This window comes from Puma concolor, chromosome D1 (assembly GCF_028749965.1).
Source record: "Puma concolor isolate L17-30 chromosome D1, mPumCon1.1.hap2, whole genome shotgun sequence".
NCBI classification, from domain to species: domain Eukaryota; kingdom Metazoa; phylum Chordata; class Mammalia; order Carnivora; family Felidae; genus Puma; species Puma concolor.
This window is the reverse complement of record NC_141676.1, coordinates 49,508,917-49,529,297: the sequence shown is the minus strand read 5'-3', so window position 1 is coordinate 49,529,297 and position 20,381 is coordinate 49,508,917. Positions and strand designations below refer to the sequence as shown.

General features: G+C 38.7%; 1 protein-coding gene across 3 annotated transcripts in view; it reads right to left on the bottom strand.

Moving 5' to 3' along the window:
* SBF2 (SET binding factor 2) overlaps positions 1 to 20,381 on the bottom strand; it is a 490,797-nt gene that overhangs the window by 8,830 nt on the left and 461,586 nt on the right. For all 3 annotated transcript variants that reach the window (XM_086678004.1, XM_086678005.1, XM_086678006.1), the window contains 3 exons: positions 5,326 to 5,452; positions 2,479 to 2,606; positions 1,010 to 1,243 (listed from right to left, as the gene is read on the bottom strand). In XM_086678004.1, coding sequence (XP_086534130.1) covers positions 1,010 to 1,243; positions 2,479 to 2,606; positions 5,326 to 5,452 — 489 coding nt within the window. The remainder of the gene's footprint in view (positions 1 to 1,009; positions 1,244 to 2,478; positions 2,607 to 5,325; positions 5,453 to 20,381) is intronic.

Sequence of the window (20,381 nt, the reverse complement as noted above, 5' to 3'; positions counted from 1 at the left end):
TCCCAGAGCCACATCTCCTCTGTACTGGGCCCCAATGGACATCATGGTCAGAGGGCAGCTGAAGTCAATGGCCTCAGAGGTCTCCCAAGCCAGCAGCAGTGGTGTGAACTCTAGCTGGTATGATGCACTATGGCAAAGATGATTTATTAGGATCTGTAATCAGGCCTTTTTGTACAGAATAGCTTAAATAAAGACATAAAATATGTATCCCAAACACCTTCACCTTTGGCTAGCCCAGAGGGAATCTGATGGCCACCGCAAAAGGCCAATCACTGGGCTGGCATCCAAACCCTAGTAGCTGAGGTAGGAGTCTGTCCTTGACAGAGGAACCCCTAACTCTGCTGATTTAAAACCAGATGTGGAAAGAATGAACCAAGAAATGCACAAAGAATGGAATTTCCTCGGGACAAGGAAGCTGGGGATCAGAGCAGCTGCCTCTGTGACGCCTTCACTGCAGCACACTCCTCCCAGTCACAAGACTGCACAAAGACTCTTCAGGAACTGCTTGGCCCATATCAGGGCTCAAACCCTTTCCTCAGGGCTGCTGCTCTCAGCAGGGTGGCTACTGCTGGGATTGTTTCAGTTCAGAATATTCTCTGTAGAGACGCTGGCAGTATTCCCATCAGGCCATCAACTACCCACACTTCTGACCAGAGGAAGTAGAGCACCCACAAAAGCCATAACCCAGGCCTGACTCAGGCTGTTGGGCAGCTAAAACAGCTGGGAAGCTGCAAATTGCTCCATTTGCTTGATTGCTTCCTCATAATGCCAGAAAACTTACTTTTTTGAGACCCTTTTCCAGTAGTTGAGCCTGGTCCCCTACTGTTGTTGGGGAGCAAATTTGGTTTTCCTCATTCTCCTGGAATGCTACGTATCACACTGGCTCAGAGTGAGGACAGCCATGTCCGGAAGTGTGCGAACCACTTTTAATTTAGCCTGGTTTCTGAGGCCTCGGGTACTACCAGGGCCCCTGTTGCCCTCTGTGCATGTCTACACAGGCCTGACTTACACTGAAAAGGCTGGTGAGAGCATCGGGCTGAGCACAGCTGATATCATCATAGCAGGGCCACACTGTTCTCCTCCGGCTCTGGGGGCCAGCTCCTCCAGCCACTTCAGAGTCCTCAGAGGGGAAGTGCTTGGGGGTTAGCATCATCCAGTCATATGAAGGGCCTGTGGAAAGGGTCTCCTCTGTGTAGTAATCCCACTTCTTGAGGCTGGAGACATTTACACTGGGCTTCAGGGCCTGTTCAAAGAAAATTCTGAAATATAGTTTCATCTTGACCTCAAAGTACCCCAGCTTACTGGCAGGTCAGCCCTTAACATTTGCAGGGTCCAGGGCAAGAGCATGAATGGAGATTCAAATACCATATATGTAAATATTTAGATATTATACATCAAGATAAACTATTAAATAAAATATATCTCTCCTCCTACCTTGGTAAATATAACTTCCTAATGATCTGGAAGACCAGGCTCAAACTGAGAATTCTTGGACTCCTTGGAATTCTATACCAAGGCCCAAGGTGGCACTGGGAAAGCTGGTCCCAGCTCCCAGTCCTTGGCCTAATCCCCTGCTCCTCTCACCTTGGCTCTGTCCTATATTCTGAGGTCTTTTATGAATGTGTATATATATATATATATACATACCCTAGTCCACAAAACTAAACTTGGTCTACTACCTGCCAAACAGCTACTTCTTAGGCACCCTTGAGGCTGAAGGGAACATGCACCGGCTTGGGAGACAGACTGGAAGAAGTAGCTTTGTGAGCAACTTGGATTTAGGCAAGAAATTTTGGGTACATGGTTTAGATGAAGAAAGGGTATCTAAGCACATACCCTTGTTTCTTGTGGTCTTCATTTTATGAGGAGGGGATAGTTGGAGAAAGGCCAGAATGGGGTCCTAATGCATGGGACCCAGGGCAGGGGCATTCCTGCCCCTGAGTGAGGTGATACTTCTCACTTGTCATCAAACCAGTCTGTTCCATCCCAGAGCTTACTTCACATAGATGTGCATCACAGAGCATGGTTGCCCCTGAGACGTCATTCTTTTGAGCTGGGCTCCAAACATCCGGCGTTCCATAGGGGTTCTTCCACAGCTTTGGTATAAATGGACTTAGGGAAATCTTTTCTAAAGTATTTTAGATTTTTTCAGCTTAGATAACCAGTTGAGGTTTCAAGTTTTGTTTGGTCTTTCTTCCTGGAGAAAGTTGCCTCACTTTGACTTTCTTGAAGTTATCCCTCCTAGATTTTGGGGGCCAGCTCCTAATTTTTGTGGTCAAGAATATGATGAACAGTCTGTATTCCATCATAACCCAAACCCATAGTGTATATCAAATTTTTAAATAGCTTCTGGTATTTTAAATAGCTTCCTAATCCAATGTTTATAAAAAGCTTAAACAGCTTATATATACTTAAAAGTAAGGAAAACTTTAACACTAGATACTCAGAAAGTGAAACATAAATGCTTTCTTACTGTACCTCTATTTCCATTGGTGAATATAAATAATTAAAGAAAATGGGACTCCTCTTGTGCATTCTATCAATACACTCCCAAATACAAATTCCTTTTTTGGCATGCTTGTCTCCTTTATCGTCAAACAACGTTCCTGTAAATCAACCCCCCCCCCAAAAAAAAATCAACAAAAGTCAAATAAATCAACAGTTTGCCTAAAACTATGATGCATGTACCAGATGAAAAGCAAAATATATCTTACAGCTCTCAGAACAGCAATGTATGTGCAGAAACCTTAGGTGGTGACCGCAAAGCTAAGGATACGAATGAACTTCACAGCTATATGGAAACAAACCCAAATGGAAGGAAAACATCTGGTAAGGTTTTCCCAAGTATTTAGCAGCACATAGCGACTCTCTTCTAATCTATATCCTACATCTATATCTAGATTCACAGAGCTCCATGCCAGGAGTCATTCTACATATTTTTCAGGAGAAATGGGAAGGACTTAGAGTTATGTGATGAAGTTCAGTTAAAAACATAATTTTATGTTTCTTTTTTCAGTCGTTGGCTGTTCATTATGAAGCCATTTAAAGTGTTTTCTTATTTAGTAATTTATATACTGCAAATCATGGTCATGAAGACTTTGGATGATAGAAGGGTGTGGTCTGTATCCTTGAGTGACTTAACAAAAGCCAAATGTAGTGGGTGGGGGAGGTGCTTCAGGGAGTTTCTGATCCTATCTTTGCACCCATCAAACAGTCAATGTGTCACTCACATGAGCTCACTTTTTTTTTTTTTAAAATAAGCTTTAAAAACAAAAGTTTTATTATCTATTTTGAGAAAGAGACTGTGTGAAAAAGGGAGGGGCAGATAGAGAGGGAGAGAGAGAGAGAGAGAGAGAATCCCAAGCAGGCTCTGTGCTGTCAATGCAACACCCAATGCAGGGCTCGATCTCACAAACTGTGAGATCATAACCCAAGCCAAAATCAAGAGTCAGATGCTTAACAGACTGAGCCACCCAGGCACTCCTTCTTCTTCTCTTTCTTCTCCTTCTCCTCCTCCTCTTCCTCCTCCCCTGCTCCCCCTCCCTCTCCTTCTTCTTCTTCTTCTTTTTTTTTTTTTTTTTTAAGTAGGCTTCACACCCAGTGCAGACCCTAATGCTGGGCTTAAACTCATGACCCTGAGATCAAGATTCAGATGCTCAACTGACTGAGCCACCCAGTAGCCCCAGGAGGTTATTTCTTTAAAAGGCCAGGAAGGGTGCCTTCCTTAGCAGTGCTGTCTTGCTTTGAATGAAATGACTCAGTCAAAAGTCAAGAAGCATCTTATCAGTTTATCAGAAAAGATGGTCTCAAGCCCAACTCTGCACAAAATCCTGTAAGAGGCCCCCAAGACTAATTAGTGTTTCTAGTCTACCTTTTAACTGCAGAGTCCAGTGTGGTAGTTTTCAACCCTGGCCACACATTGGAAAAATCAAGGGCTTTAAAAACCCCCAATGCTTAGGTCTTGCCTCAGACCAATTAAATCAGAATCTCTGAGGATGAGTCCAAGCAGATATTTTAAAAGTTCTCCAAGTGACTCCAATGTCTCTTGTAACCAGCTTTCCTTCATATCTTCCCAAACCATGGGTGCTTAAGAAATTATAAAGTTTCTGATTATGACGTGTGGAACGACAATTCTGAGTCAACAAAGGTCTAGAAGTATAAATAAGAACCAGTGCTGTCTCCCTTCCCAACAGTATAAAATATCACACTAGACAATTTTAACAGCATGCACTGGAAAGCAGTATGTCCCAAGACATACTGTAAACTATAAACTGAGAACATCAGTAAATATTTTCAGCTACTAGAAGAGTCTTCTTTATGAAAATCCAGGTACATATACTGAAAACAGCTGATTTTTTTCTTTGTTGTCTTCTTAACAAGATCCTGTACATCCTCCCTTCTCTTCTCCCTATAACAACAGAATGTAAAATCCCTGTGGGAATGTTTTCACAGGGGCCGCCTGACTTTTAAAATCTACTCTTTACAAGTATTACTGCTCTTAAAAATTATAATATTGATGGAGATGTCTAAAATTTAATGAGTTATTATTATACACTATAAACTGTGCTAAGAAGTTTACAAATATTTCCTAATGTGATCATCATGGCCCAAAGGGGTAGGTGCTATTATTGTACTCATTTTAAAGATGAGGAAACTGAAGAAACTCAGAGAGGCACCTAACATGTCCAAAGTACTCAGTTGGTATTGGGAATACTAGAATTTAATCCTGTTCTATTTCCTCCAGAGCCTTTACTGCTATGCAAAGTGCCTCCAAGGGCAGGCACCTTTCCTACCAGAGTGTACCTGGGATGGAAAAACTAGGTCAAATGTTTCTCTTCAAACGGTGATACCACTTTGAGATATTAAAATAGTAAGCAGATTTCACCTTTCAAAGGTGCTACAGGGAAGACCACTTGCAGTCCCTAAGAGCTAGTACAGCACATAATCTCAGAATCTGGGCACTTGTTCCTACCTAGTCTACTTTTATAAATCCTAAAATGGCCTTGCCACATTTGGGGGTAGTTATGTTATTGGAGTTTTCAATTAAAAACACAAAAAAATGGGGCATCTGGGTGGCTCCGTTGGTTAAGCTTCTGACTTCGGCTCAGGTCATGATTGCATGGCTCATGAGTTCAAGCCCCGTGTCAGGCTCTGTGCTGACAGCTCAGAGCTGGAGCCTGCTTCAGATTCTGTGTCTCCCTCTCTCTCTATCTCTCCCCTGCTCATTCTCTCTCTCTCTCTCCTTCAAAAACAAACATTAAATTTTTTTTAAAAAACACACAAAAACTATCAAAAAATATGAAACAAGGGCATGCAAACACATACCATGCTCTAATCTTTCATAGTCTGAATCCAGGAGAAATGTTTTAAAGCGATTAGACACATAGTGGAAAGCCAAGAACTTCAAGTAATAGAGATTGAATTCAAACTCAGTTGGATACTGGTTGTGAACCTGAAACACACAAGGCAAAGAAAAGAGTAAGACCCAAACTTAACAAAAACTGGATGCCACGCCACTGAATGATGTCCTGATATATGCAGGAGACCATGTGGTCACTCAATCCACTGAATCCCTACCGTAAGTGGAGGTGGGAAGGGAACCAGCCTTTCTGAGCAACTACTATGTGCCAGACACCATGCAAGGGGTTTTTAGAATCATAATTTCATTTACTCTCCATAACAACACTGTATGATAGGCATCATTCTTATCTGGTTTTATTGAGATATGATTGACATATAATGTGTAAATTAAAAAAAATTTTTTTAACATTTATTTATTATTGAGAGACAGAGAGAGACAGAGCATAAGCATGGGAGGGGCAGAGAGAGGGGAGACACAGAATCCAAGGCAGGCTCCAGGCTCTGAGCCTGACGCGGGGCTCGAACTCATAAACCGTGAGATCATGACCTGAGCTGAAGTTGGACGCCTAACCGACTGAGCCACCCAAGCGCCCCATAACGTTTAAATTTAAGGTATAAGGGGCGCCTGGGCGGCGCAGTCGGTTAAGCGTCCGACTTCAGCCAGGTCACGATCTCACGGTCCGTGAGTTCAAGCCCCGCGTCGGGCTCTGGGCTGATGGCTCAGAGCCTGGAGCCTGTTTCCGATTCTGTGTCTCCCTCTCTCTCTGCCCCTCCCCCGCTCATGCTCTGTCTCTCTCTGTCCCAAAAATAAATAAACGTTGAAAAAAAAAATTAAAAAAAATAAATTTAAGGTATAAAATGTGATGATTTGATACACATATTTATTATGAAATGATTACCACAATACGATTAGTTAATACCTTTATCACCTCACAAAATTACCTTCTTCCTTGGTGAGAACATTTAAGATCTAGTCTCTTTGTAACTTTCAAGTATATAATACAGCATTGTTAACTATAGTCATCATGCTGTACGTTGGATTTCCAGAACTTATTTCTCTTATAACTGGAAGTTTGTACCCTTTGACTGGTATTTCCCCATTTTCCCCAAACCCCAGCCTCTGGCAACCACCATTCTACTGTTTCTATGAGTTTGGCTTTTTTAGATTCCACATATAAATGAGATTATACTAAATTAATTTTTCTCTGACTTATTTCACTTAGCATAATGTCCTCAAGGTCCAGCCATGTTGTTGCAAATGGCAAGATTTCCTTTTTTATTTTTTTCTCATGGCTGAATAATATTCCATTGTTTATATATATAACATTTTCTTTATCCATTCATCTGTAGATGGACACTTAGGCTATTTCCATATGTTGGCTATTTAGTGAATAATGCTTCAGTGAATACAGGATTAGAGCTATCTCTTTGAGATACTGATTTCACTCCCTTGGATAAATACCCAGAAGTGGGACTGCCAGTTCATAAGGTCATTCTATTTTTAGTTTTTTGAGGAACCACTTTTTCACAGTGGTTGCACCAATCTACATTCCCACCAACTATGCACAAGGGCTCCCTTTTCTCTACATCTTAATAGGTGTGAGGTGATATCTCATTGTGGTTTGGATTTGCATTTTCCTGATATTAGTGATGCTGACCACCTTTTCATATACCTATTGGCCACTTGCATGTCTTCTTTGGAAAAATATCTATTTAGATCCTCTGAAGATAAGCATTATCATTCCCACCACCTCTTCCCCCATTTAGAAACAAAGAAGCTGAGGATGAGTAAGATTAAGTAACTTCCCAAGGTCATTAGACAGTAACCAGTGAGACCAAATTTGAATCCGGCTTGTTAGATTCCAATAGTCTGTGCCTTATTCACTGCTTTATACTGTGCTAATACTTGATAGACATAAATTATCACAAGTCATAATTTTCCCTTCAAGTGTTTGTGGTGTAATAGTGGGTAATAAAACAAGCAATTTGGCAGTGAAATGAATGAGAGAGGAGGTGGTGGTTTAGGGGACAGCAAGAGATCTTTTCTGGACAAAAGAAATACGACGTGCCTGTCTGAGGACAATGCAAGAGAAGCCAGTAGAGAGAGAACAAGTTGTGGCAAAAGAGCTGGAAACTAAGAGAGTAAGGCTCCAGGAAAACAAGAATGAATGAGACTACAGGCCCAGATATAGGGAACAGCTTTGGAAATGAGGACGGACAGATGAGTAGAAGAAAGATACGTTCGAGTGCCAAGGGAAGGGGGAAGGGCTTATGCCATTTAACCTGATTGGTCATCATGAAATTAGACTGTGAGGTCCTTGGACATAGGAATAAGGATGAAAGCATGATATGGGAGGGAGGGAGCAAGGCAGAACTTGGAACCGTCACTGAGCTATAGTGTACTTTAGACAAGCTGCATGCAGACTCTGTGGAGCCATCTTATGGTGGCAGAAGGTAGGCTGATGACCTCGTAATACTCCAATCAACCTAGCAGTTTCACCTCTCTATGACTCAATCTCTCATGGCCCGTTAGAGAATTTTGTTTGGTTGAGAGAAGTTCCAATCATAATTATACTTGCTTTACAAGCTGTTTCAAATGAACACTGTAGGCAGGCTGTCTAGAAGCCAGCTTTTCTCTCCATGTTTAATTTGGCAATGTAGACCCACACTTGGTCAGCCAAAGTGAGCAGGCATGTATGTTGATATTACAGACTAAAAGATCAGTGAGAATCTATTTTTTTTAATGTTTTTATTTATTTTTGAGACACAGAGAGACAGAGCATGAGCAGGGGAGCGGCAGAGAGAGAGGGAGACACAGAATCGGAAACAGGCTCCAGGCTCTGAGCCATCAGCCCAGAGCCCGACGCGGGGCTTGAACTCATGGAGTGTGAGATCATGACCTGAGCTGAAGTCGGACGCTTAACTGACTGAGCCACCCAGGCGCCCCTGAGAATCTATTTTTTAAAAAATTTTTATGTTTATTTATTTTTGAGAGAGAGAGAGAGAGAGCGAGAGCAAGGAGGGGGAGGGGCAGAGAGAAAGGGAGACACAGAATCCGAAGCAGGCTCCAGGCTCTGAGCTGTCAGCACAGGGCCCAAGGCGGGGTTTGAGCCCACAAACTGTGAGATCATGACCCAAGCCAAAGTCAGACGCTTAACTGGCTGAGCTACCCAGGTGGCTACCACAGATCAGTGAAAATTTAAAGTCACGATCTGGATATCACTGATTTATTAGTTTATCATTTGGTTAGAAACCTAGTTTTCTGTGATTAAAGGTGTTTTTTCCCCTTAACATTTTCTTATTGGTTTTTTAAATGAACTAAAAATTTACCTCATAATATGAAGTAAAATGGATTTTAAGAAAATGTTTTAAAAGGGAGTGTGACTCACGCAATGGGCTTATATACTGTGGAGTTGCTTCCCTTATCTGAGCCACCTCCTGTTGCATCAGGTCTCCATAAGACAGGAGAGCTTTCCATGGAACATGGCTCTGAATAGCTAGGTAGTGTGCCCTATTCTAAGGTTTTAGAACTGCAAGCTCTTTAGACTGAGCTTCTGGTTCAGAACCAATAGCACCACCCCAATAGCCATTGTGCACATGACAGAGAGGGGGTGACTCAGGTTGTGGATGGTAGGACAGAAGCAGGGGACAAGCCCGAGATAGAACTTGGTTCCCTTCCATTTGAGTCTCAGGGAGGAGAAATATTCAATGTGCTCAGGGAGAGTGAGCTCCAAGAACAACTTTGCCCCAACAGACATTGGAATACACTTTGTTACTCACAGGGGAAGAAGAGTTCAGGGCTATTTCTACAGACCCAGTCCATAATAGATTCTAAAAACTTTAAAAAATCTTTTTATTAAACAAAGCGCCAAATAACAAAACATTTAATAACTATTTTCCATAGAAACCACTTGCCTCATACATGTCTGTATCTTTCCTTGATTATTCTGATACTTAATATGCTTAAGTATGTAATTTTGAAGACCCACTTATGAGGTAAAGTAGGATGGAAATGATAATGAATATGACCTTACGTTGAACTTACAGGCATTTCAGGGAGATCATATGCTAGGACTAGAAGCAAAACTCTACAAGTGGAAAAATACTTTCACAGCCCACTGTACTGAGTGACTGGCCTCACCACAAATCCCAGACCCTACAATTATGTTAGAAAGGTTAGACACTTCTCAAGGACCCTGGCACTCACCCTGCTTGAACTGGAATTGGTGCTTAGATAGCATCATCGTGAGGGTGCTTGGGGCACTATGCTTGTGCCTGTATGTGCCACAAGGGCACCTGCAGTTGCTAACTGCTTGGGGTTGAAAAACAATCTGCCCCCAAACTGAGGTTAATTATCAGGTTTACTGGAAGTAGAAAAGAAGAGGTAGAACAACTTTTTTTCTTTCTCTTTTTCTTTTCCCCTTTAGCAACAGTTTAAGAAATAAGCATGTGAGGATTTCTTCAATGGAAAAAAAGATTCAGATTGACCTGAATGCTGGATTGATTAATTCTTAGATAACCACATCTGGAATCTGACATTAAGAAACACAGGAAAAATGTCTATTTAGATCCTCTGTCCATGTTTTGTTTTGTTTTGTTTTTTAATCATTGAGTTATAGGAGTTCTTTATATATTGTGGATATTAACCCCTTATCAGATATATAATTTGCAAATATCATCTCCCATTCAGTAGTCTGTCGTTTCATTTTGATGGTTTGCTTCATCGTGTGGAAACTTTTTGGTTCAGTGTAGTCCCATGTGTTTATTTTTGCTTTTGCTTCCCTTGCCTTTGGAGTCAGATCCATAAATACATCGCTAAGACTGATGTCAAGGAGTGTACTGCCCATGTTTTCTTCTAGGAATTTTATAGTTTCAGTCCTTACATTCAAGTCTTTAATCCATTTTGAGTTAATTTTTGTGTATGGTGTAAGACAGTGGTCTGGTGTCATTCTTTTGCATGTAGTTGTCCAGTTTTTCCATTTGTTGAAAACTGTCCTCTCTCCACTTTATGTTCTTGGCTGCTTTGTTGTAAATCAATTGTCCATATATGTGTGGGTTTATTTCTGGGCTCTCAATTCTCTCTTCTAAAATGTCTTTTTACCATAATAAGAAATGAAGACTTGATTATATTCACATGGCAAAATCTGGTGCTTAGATTTCCAGTAAAAAAGAAAAATTATACTTTCTCTATTTAGTCCTATCTTCCAGAGACTCAGTTTGCCCAGTTCACTGGCTTTTTTCCCCCTCCTTGTCAATGTGACATCTAGACTCTTCCACTGTAAAATTCTACAGTGGTCTCCAAAAAGCACAATCCATGTGCTTCCTTCTCTCTGTTAAGTATTGTTTTAGTAGAAGAAATAGGGTTAGGCCAAAGAGATCTCATCTAAGGACTTAAGATATGGGGAATAAGTGAGAGATTAGAGGTTTGTTAGCCAGGAAACTTTTTTTAACAGCTTTAATGAGGTATAACTGATGTACAATAAGCTGCACATATTTAAAGTGTACAATTTGATAAGTTTTGACATATCTATACACCCTGAAATCATCAGCACAATTAAGATAATGAATATATCATTCGTAACTCCTAAAAGCTGCTTTGGGCTCCCTTTGCCTCTTCCTGGACACTTTCTTCAAGCAAACATTGATTTGCTTTTTGTCACTATAGATTAATTTACATTTACTAGAGCTTTATATAAATGGAATCATAAGTATGAACTCTTTTTTTGTCTGCCTTCTTTCACTAAGCATAATTCTTTGAGATGCAGACATGTTGGGTTATCAGTAGTTAATTTCTTTCTATAGTTAGATAGTATTCCATTGTATGGATATACCACCATTTGTTCATTCATAGCTGTGGATGGGCATTAAGTTGCTTCTGGATTTCTGGTTGTTATCTATAAAGCTGCTATGAATAGTTATGTATAAGCCTTTGGATGGGCAAAAACTCTCATTCTCTTGCATAACTGCCTAGGGATGGAATGCCGAATCACATGGTAGGTACAGGTATGTTTAACTTTTTAAAAAACGGCCAAACTATTTTCCCAAATGGTGGTACAATTCTGTATTCCCTCCAGCAGTGTTAGAGAGTTCTGGTTCCTTCACATCTTCATCTACGCTTGAGGTAGTCAGTTTAAAATTTTTTATCCATTAAAATAGGTATGTAGTGGTATTTCGCTGTGATTTTAATTTGCATTTCCTAATGTCAAATGGTGTCAAGTATATTCTCATGTGCTTATCTGCCATCTGTACCTCTTGGTAAAGTCATTACAAATATTTTGCCCACAAAAAAATAGGTTGGTTGTTTTCTTATTACTGAGTTTGAAGAATTTTTGAATTATTCTGGACATAAGTCCTTTAAGCAGATACATAATGTGCAAATATTTTCTCTCTCTGATTTGTCTTTTCATTTTATTAACAGTAATTTTTGAAGAACAAAATTTTAAATTTTAACTAGGTCTAACCTTTCAATTTGTTCTTTTATAAATCATGCTTTTGGTGTTGAATGTTAAGATACCTTGCCTAACCCAAGGTCACAAAAATTCTTCCTATATTTTCTTTTAGAAATTGTATAATATTAGGTCTTACATTTAGGTCTATGACCCCTTTTGAATTAATTTTTATACTGTTACTAGGTTTGGATCAAAGTTAATTTTTTTTTTTTTTTTTTTTTTTTTTTTTTTTTGCATATGGGAATCCAATTGTCTGGCACTGTTGGCTGAAAAAACTATCCTTTCTCTACAGATTGCTTTGCACCTTCATTGAAAATCAGTTGTCTGCATATCATATATGTGTGGGACTATTTCTGGACTCTCTTCCTTTCCATTGACCTATCTATCTTTACATCAATTATCACACAGTCTTGATTACAGTAGCTTTATAATAAAATCAGATAGTTCAAGTCTTCCAATTTTGTTCTTTTTCAAATTTGTTTTGGCTATTCTAGATTCTTTGCATTTCCATATGGATTTTAGAATGAGATTGCCAATTTCTACAAAATAGCCTTCTGGGAGTTTGATTGTGATTGCACTGAATCTTTAGATCAATTTGTGGAGACTGACATTTCAACAATATTGAGTCTTCTGAGCAAGAGGTATCTCTTGCTTTGGTTAGGCCTTTAATTTCTCTCAGTAAGGTTTTGTAGTTTTCAGTGTCTAGGTCTTTAACATATTTTGTTAGATTTCTTTTACGTTCTTTGATACTATTGTAAAGGTAATAATTTTTACATTTCAATTTTCCAATGATTCATTGTTATCTGTGGAAATACTAGTGAGTTTTGTATATTGATCATGTGTTCTGTAGCCTTGCCAGATTCACTTATTCTACTAGCTTTTTCTTTTTTTTTTTGTAGATTCCATAGACAACTGTTGTTTGTGAAAAAAGATAATTTCACTTTTCTAATGTGGATGTCTTTATTATTATTATTATTATTTTCTTGCCTTATTGCATGGCTAGGATCTTTATTTAGTACAATGTTGAATAGAAGTGGTAAAGCAGACATCCACATCTTATTACTGATCTTAGGGGAAAAACATTTAGTCTTTCACTAGTAAATATGATGTTAGCTGTAGGTTTCAAAAAAAATACTATTTATAGTTTGAGAAAGTTCTCTTCTATTCCTAGTTTCCTGAACATTTTTACAGAAATGGGTTATATTTTGTCAAATGGTTGTTTGAGTGTATTGGGTTTTTTTTATTTTTTTATTTATTTATTTTTTATTTATATATGAAATTTATTGTCAAATTGGTTTCCATACAACACCCAGTGCTCATCCCAACAGGTGCCCTCCTCAATACCCATCACCCACCCTCTCCTCCCTCCCACCCCCCATCAACCCTTAGTTTGTTCTCAGTTCTCAACAGTCTCTTATGCTTTGGCTCTCTCCCACTCTAACCTCTTTTTTTTTTTTTTTTCCTTCCCCTCCCCCATGGGTTCCTGTTAAGTTTCTCAGGATCCACATAAGAGTGAAACCATATGGTATCTGTCTTTCTCTGTATGGCTTATTTCACTTAGCATCACACTCTCCAGTTCCATCCACGTTGCTACAAAAGGCCATATTTCATTTTTTCTCATTGCCACGTAGTATTCCATTGTGTATATAAACCACAATTTCTTTATCCATTCATCAGTTGATGGACATTTAGGCTCTTTCCATAATTTGGCTATTGTTGAGAGTGCTACTATGAACATTGGGGTACAGGTGCCCCTATGCATCAGTACTCCTGTGTCCCTTGGATAAATTCCTAGCAGTGCTATTGCTGGGTCATAGGGTAGGTCTATTTTTAATTTTCTGAGGAACCTCCACACTGCTTTCCAGAGCGGCTGTACCAATTTGCATTCCCACCAACAGTGCAAGAGGGTTCCCATTTCTCCACATCCTCTCCAGCATCTATAGTCTCCTGATTTGTTCATTTTGGCCACTCTGACTGGCGTGAGGTGATACCTGAGTGTGGTTTTGATTTGTATTTCCCTGATAAGGAGCGACGCTGAACATCTTTTCATGTGCCTGTTGGCCATCCGGATGTCTTCTTTAGAGAAGTGTCTATTCATGTTTTCTGCCCATTTCTTCACTGGGTTATTTGCTTTTCGGGTGTGGAGTTTGGTGAGCTCTTTATAGATTTTGGATACTAGCCCTTTGTCCGATATGTCATTTGCAAATATCTTTTCCCATTCCGTTGGTTGCCTTTTAGTTTTGTTGGTTGTTTCCTCTGCTGTGCAGAAGCTTTTTATCTTCATAAGGTCCCAGTAATTCACTTTTGCTTTTAATTCCCTTGCCTTTGGGGATGTGTCGAGTAAGAGATTGCTACGGCTGAGGTCACAGAGGTCTTTTCCTGCTTTCTCCTCTAAGGTTTTGATGGTTTCCTGTCTCACATTCAGGTCCTTTATCCATTTTGAGTTTATTTTTGTGAATGGTGTGAGAAAGTGGTCTAGTTTCAACCTTCTGCATGTTGCTGTCCAGTTCTCCCAGCACCATTTGTTAAAGAGACTGTCTTTTTTCCATTGGATGTTCTTTCCTGCTTTGTCAAAGATTAGTTGGCCATACGTTTGTGGGTCTAGTTCTGGGGTTTCTATTCTATTCCATTGGTCTATGTGTCTGTTTTTGTGCCATTGAGTGTATTGGTTTTGACATATGGTTTTTCTATTTTAGTTTCATAATATGGTGAATTATAGTGATTGATTTCAAATGTGAAACCAACTGTGCATTCCTGGGGTAAGTGCCACCTGGCCATGGTATATTATCTTTTATTTTTTAAAAAATTTTTTTATGTTTTATTTTTTTATATTTGAGAAAGAGAGACAGAGACAGAGAACGAGCAGGGGAGGGTCAGAGAGATGGAGACAGAATCTGAAGCAGGCTCCAGGCTCCAAGCTGTCAGCACAGAGCCTGATGTGAGGCTAGAAACTTGCAGTGAGATCATGACCTAAGCCGAAGTCGGACACTTAACCAACTGAGCCACCCAGGTGCCCCTATTATCTTTAAATATTTTGTTGGATTAGATGTGCTAAAATTTTGTTTAGAAAATTTGCATGTGTGATCATCAAATGTGTGATCACCCCAGATACTGGTCTATAGTTGGCTTTTGTTGGCTTTCTTTTGTTGACTTTGTCAGGCCAGGGTAATGCTGGTCTCATAGACTGAGTTGAGAAGTATTACCTTTGTTTCAATTTTCTGGAGGAGTTTTTGTAGAATTTCTATTATTTCTTCCTTAAATACTTGGTAGAATTGACCAGGGAATCCACCTGGGTCTGAAGTTTGCAGTGTGGAAAGATTTTTAACTACAATTTCAATTTTCTTAACAGACATTGACTTCTTCAAATTATGTATTCCTCCTTGAGTGAGTGTGGGAGTTTGTGTCTTTCAAGGAATCTGTCCATTTAATCTAAACTGTTTATTTTATTGGTGTAAAAATGTTCATAATATTCCTTTACCGTGCTTTTCATATCTGTAGACTCTGTAGTGATGTCATCTTTCTCATTTCTTTTTAAAAATTTTTTTTTAACATTTATTTATTTTTTAGAGAGTGAGAGCATGAGTGGGGGGAGGAGCAGGGGCGGGGTACACAGAATCCAAAGCAGGCTCCAGGCTCTGAGCTGTCAGCACAGAGCCCAACACAGGGCTTGAACTCATGGACTGCGGGATCATGACCTGAGCCAAAGTTGGACGCTCAACCAACTGAGCCACCGAGGGGCCCCTCTCATTTCTAATATTGATATTTTGTGTCTTTCTTTGATCAGTCTCGCTAGAAGTTTATCAATTCTATTGATCTTTTCAAAGAACAGCATTTGGATTCAGTATTTTATTCTTTCCTGTTGGCCACAAGATTTTTGGAGCCTAAAGGCAAATCTGCTTCAAATGAATTTAGCTTTATTATAATATGCAGAATTGGAAATGATAGGCATCTCAGTCTATAAATTAATTCTATATGAGCATTTCCCCAAATATGCTGATGAGTAGAGTTTAGGCCTTTGTCAGGCATCATCTGGATTCTGTTGTCCAAAATAATTTTGTATTTATCTTGATGAAAGACAAAAATATACAGATTTAAAAGACAAAGCTATGTGAGGTATTTTAGTTTTGTTTTCCATTATGGAGTGAAACTTGCCAATTTCACTTATTTATAAGAAGAGAATCTGAAATGGAATTTGGAGAAACATGAATTTATAGGGTCTTATATTTTGCCCATGTGCCATTAAGTACTTTATAATATTTAAAGGCCCATAAAATAAGCTATGACTCAAATCCCAGGAAAGATCAACATTTTGGGAATAAAATATAGTAGGTCAACACTGGATTTTACTTTCAAGATTTAGAAATGTTAAGCTACAAGAGACCCTATATAGGATGGTGTCAACATTGGAAAAACTGTGGGTATGGTAGAAACACCCTAGAAAAACAAGCAACTAATGTTAGTTTTTGTTATTTCAAGATTAAGATTTAACAAACATTAACTGTGCAGTTTCTACTGTACAAATGATTTTACGTAAGCTTTATAATCCTTCTGGGGTGCCTGGGTGGCTCAGTCAGTTAAACGTCTGACTGGCTCAGGTCATGATCTCACAGTTTGTGGGTTCGAGTCCTGCATTGGGCTCTGTGTTAACAACTCAGAGACTGGAGCCTGCTTCAGATTCTTTGTCTCCCTCTCTCTCTGCCCCTCCCCCACTTATGCTCTGTCTTTCTCTGTCTCTCTCTCTCAAAAATAAATAAACATTAAAAAAAATGATTTGTAATCCATCTGATAGCTATGTCTATCCGTGTATCTATCTAGAAACCAAAGCACAGAGAGGTTGAAAAATTTGTTAAAGATCAAAAATTAGTAAGATGATACGTAAACTCAGTTTATGGGCTCAAAATATTAACAACTTTAATACAAAATTGGCTTGTTATAAAACAGCTTGGATTGTGTCAGTTTCTGCCAGTTTTCAGATGAATGAGGAGTAGGCAGACACCAGAAACTTTGAATATGCCATTAATCCACTAACTGCAGTCATTCTGTCAATATTAATGGATAAATTTTATAGTCCTGAAACTGTTTGAGGGCAGCCTAGCTCCTTACACATGTGCTCACAAGGAAAGTTCATATCTTCAAAAGGCAAATAGTTTTTCTCTTTGGAACAGGACTTGGCATAGTGCTGGCATATGGTAACTGTGAGGACAACCATCTCTTACAGCCAGACCAGAGTGAGTCAATTTACGATTTGAATAAACTTCAAAAGCAAAGTTATAACTAGTATTTGTTTTTCTCAAACAACAGGTCCTCAAACAATAAGTTCTAAGTTCTCAAAGATTTACTCTAATGTTGAAGTAGAGAAGATGCTTTCCTATACTCCATGTTTTCGTTTATATCATACAGGTTTGTTCCTTTGGTATTGTATTTTAAAAATAAATTTTAGGTAAAAATTTCATTTTTATATTTTGGATGTATTTCTTTTTGAATTTGGTTCAACTATTTTAAGAAAAGGAAGCATCCTGTAATGATATCATTTGAACTAAGCCAATTTCTTTTAGAAGCAACAAAAAATTTGCCAGATGTTGCTATTATGAAACAGTGATCTAGCATTTTAATTCATCTGACACCTGGATATACTGGCATAAACAATGGCTTTTTATATGATGAGGCAGTTCTAATTTAAGATCAGTACTTCATCTGTTTTCTTTGTAACTCTATTAGTACTAATGGACAAGTCTAGGCAAATTTCCATAGACTGCCTTTTGGCATTCAGCATGTTAGAAATGGTTAATAAGCAGTGAACACATTCCACCTGGGAGTTTCGCTTGCTGCTGCACAATTTTGCACTTTTTTTTTCTTTTAAATGTTGTTGGGCCTGGCTCTGTTTTATGTCCCCGAGAGACTGAGGACAGCAGTAATTCGAATTGTCTGGCAAAATCCAGAGTCATGTAAAGCACTAGTGTTCACTTGAAAGGTATTCAAAGAAGGCGTTTTCTAATGCCTAAAACTAGTATGTAGGAGATGATGAAACACTACCTTATAATTAAGTCAGCAAGAGTCAGAGCACTATTTGTTAACTATAGTCTTCTTAGTCTTCTGTTTTTGAATGAATAAACAATCCCTTTTCAGCACAAAGTAATTTGCTTCACCAAAGCTGATACCTATCATAGTCAAGCATCCTTTAAATACTGCAATTAAGGTCATATGCTCGCTTTGCCATGACTTGCCTGCACTCAGGATATTATGTGTGAGGGTACTAAGGCAAATGAGAGTTCAGGAAAATTTTTAAAAATTCATATTTTAATTAAAAACATCTTAACGTGATACAACCAGATTTGAATGAATACTAAAGGGGTCTTTAGACCCTGAACAATATTATTTTCTACAGTTTGTGAAGCATTCACCTACAAATAAGTGAACTTTCATCAAAGTTCAATTTATATAGAACATTTGAATTTTGACTCATTATTTAAAATGAAAAGTTGCTAGAAATACACCTCAAGTTGTTTTATATAACTTAACATTACATAGTTTTAGCATCTGTTATAATGTATTCTGAAGACAACAGGAATATAATTCCTACTTCATTTTAGTTTATGTTAAGTTACTTTGTTTACATCACTTAAGAGGTACTCACAAAATACAGGTTACTTTCAAACATTCTAGACTATTCACACTCCTACACACCACCAACAATAAAATATAAGCATTACATTTCAAGTAATTATTACTATACTCGGGATACAATAATGTTTTCATTTTCAAGGACAGTATGTCTTCCATGAGAACCTCTCATTTCTTACTGATTGTGAGTGGATTCTTTACCTGACTCTAATGTTTAGGTATGCAGAGTTCTGCAAGTTGAACATGGATATTTAACATATGTAATAGTGCATTTAACTTAAGCAAATATAGCCATACAAACTCACCCCCTGCAACTCTCCCTTAATTAAAGGAAAGGGAGTTTTAAAAGGTAAAAAACTAAAAGGAGGTAGGGAGAAGGAGAGGGGAGACAGTAGCAGGTCAAGAAAATTCAACACATTTGTGAATGATGAAAACAGAAGGAAGGACAGCAGTAAATGACAGAAGATGAGAAGCTACACTGGGATGCCTGTAGGATGACAATGATTTGAGAAGGCAACAGCTTGCCCTGTAAATCCAGAAAGGCCCAGGGCTCAGAGGCCCCCAAGTGCTGAGTAACATATATAGGGGTGAGATGAGAGCCCCAAATGAGGACTAGATGTAAGTTTATAGAGGAGGTGGTGAGATCTCCAGGGTCCTTTCCTACCCCAGGCAGTCATGTGATTGTCTCCTTGAAAGCAAGAGATTAGAGGTTTGTCCTCTGGAAAAACCAAACTTGATGGGCTCTGGGCTTGGGAACAGCAGGCACAACTGGGTTGGTGACAAGGCTTGAAGTTGAAAATAACATGGAAAAAGAAAAAATCTGCACACTCAAAAGGGATCTTCCTGGACCCATTTCTTGCCTATTTCTAAAAATCAGGCAGTCAGGCTTATAAGTATTCTCTGGGTACCAGACAGACAAATTTTTCTCTGGAGAAACCACATAGCTGCTGTTTTCTTTTTCTGGAACTCCAGTTAACTGAGATGTTGGACTTCCTAATTAAAATTTTGTTTCTTAGGTTCATTGAAATATAATTTACATATAACAAAATTTCCATATTTTCAGCATATAGGCTGATCGATTAATTTTGGTCACTGTACACATCTGTGTAGTCACCACCACAAATAAGACAGAATAGTTCCCTCATCCTAAAAAGTTTGCTTATGCCCTTCCATCGTTCTTGACCACTGGTCCCAAGAAACCACTGATCTGTTTTCTGTCACTGCAGTTTTGCCTTTTGTAGAATTTTCTATAAATTAAATCATATAATGTGTAGTTGCTCTTACCTGCCTCCCCATACCTCTGTCAGTTACACTGAGAAATAATTGACATGCATCACTGCATAAGCTGAAGGTATACAGCCTAGTTCATTTGCTAAGTGATCTAAGAAGGCAATAAGCAAGATAATAATAAGAAGTGCTTTCATGAAGAACTCCTATGCTTTCACCTATCTAGATGTGAGAAAAAAGATGCTTGCTCCCTCCCTTGGTCTCAGTTAAGCTTTCTGTTTCAGAGACAATGGGGCTCCAAATGTCTTCCGCATCTATCTGCCAAAAGGAGTATGAAATAAAAAGACTAATATTAAAATAGTAAACAAATATATCATTTGCTGCAAAGATTTAAAATGTAAGCTCAACCTGGTCACCAGCTTCTCCAGATGCTGCTTGGACAGAATTAATTGAAATTATTCAATAGATCTTTTCTTTAAGAAGCCGATTAGAGCAATCAAAAACAACCACCAGAGTGTGTATGTGGGGGGTAGGATCAGGGGGATGGAAAGTTGCAGGTAATGGGTATGGAGTTTTTTTTGGAGTGATAAAATGTTCTAGAATTGATTGTAGCAATTACACAAATCCGTGAATATACTAAAAACTATTGAACTATACATTTTAAATAAATGAAAAATTACGTAGTGAATTAAAAGAGCTGATCAAATTATTAATAGACTAAAA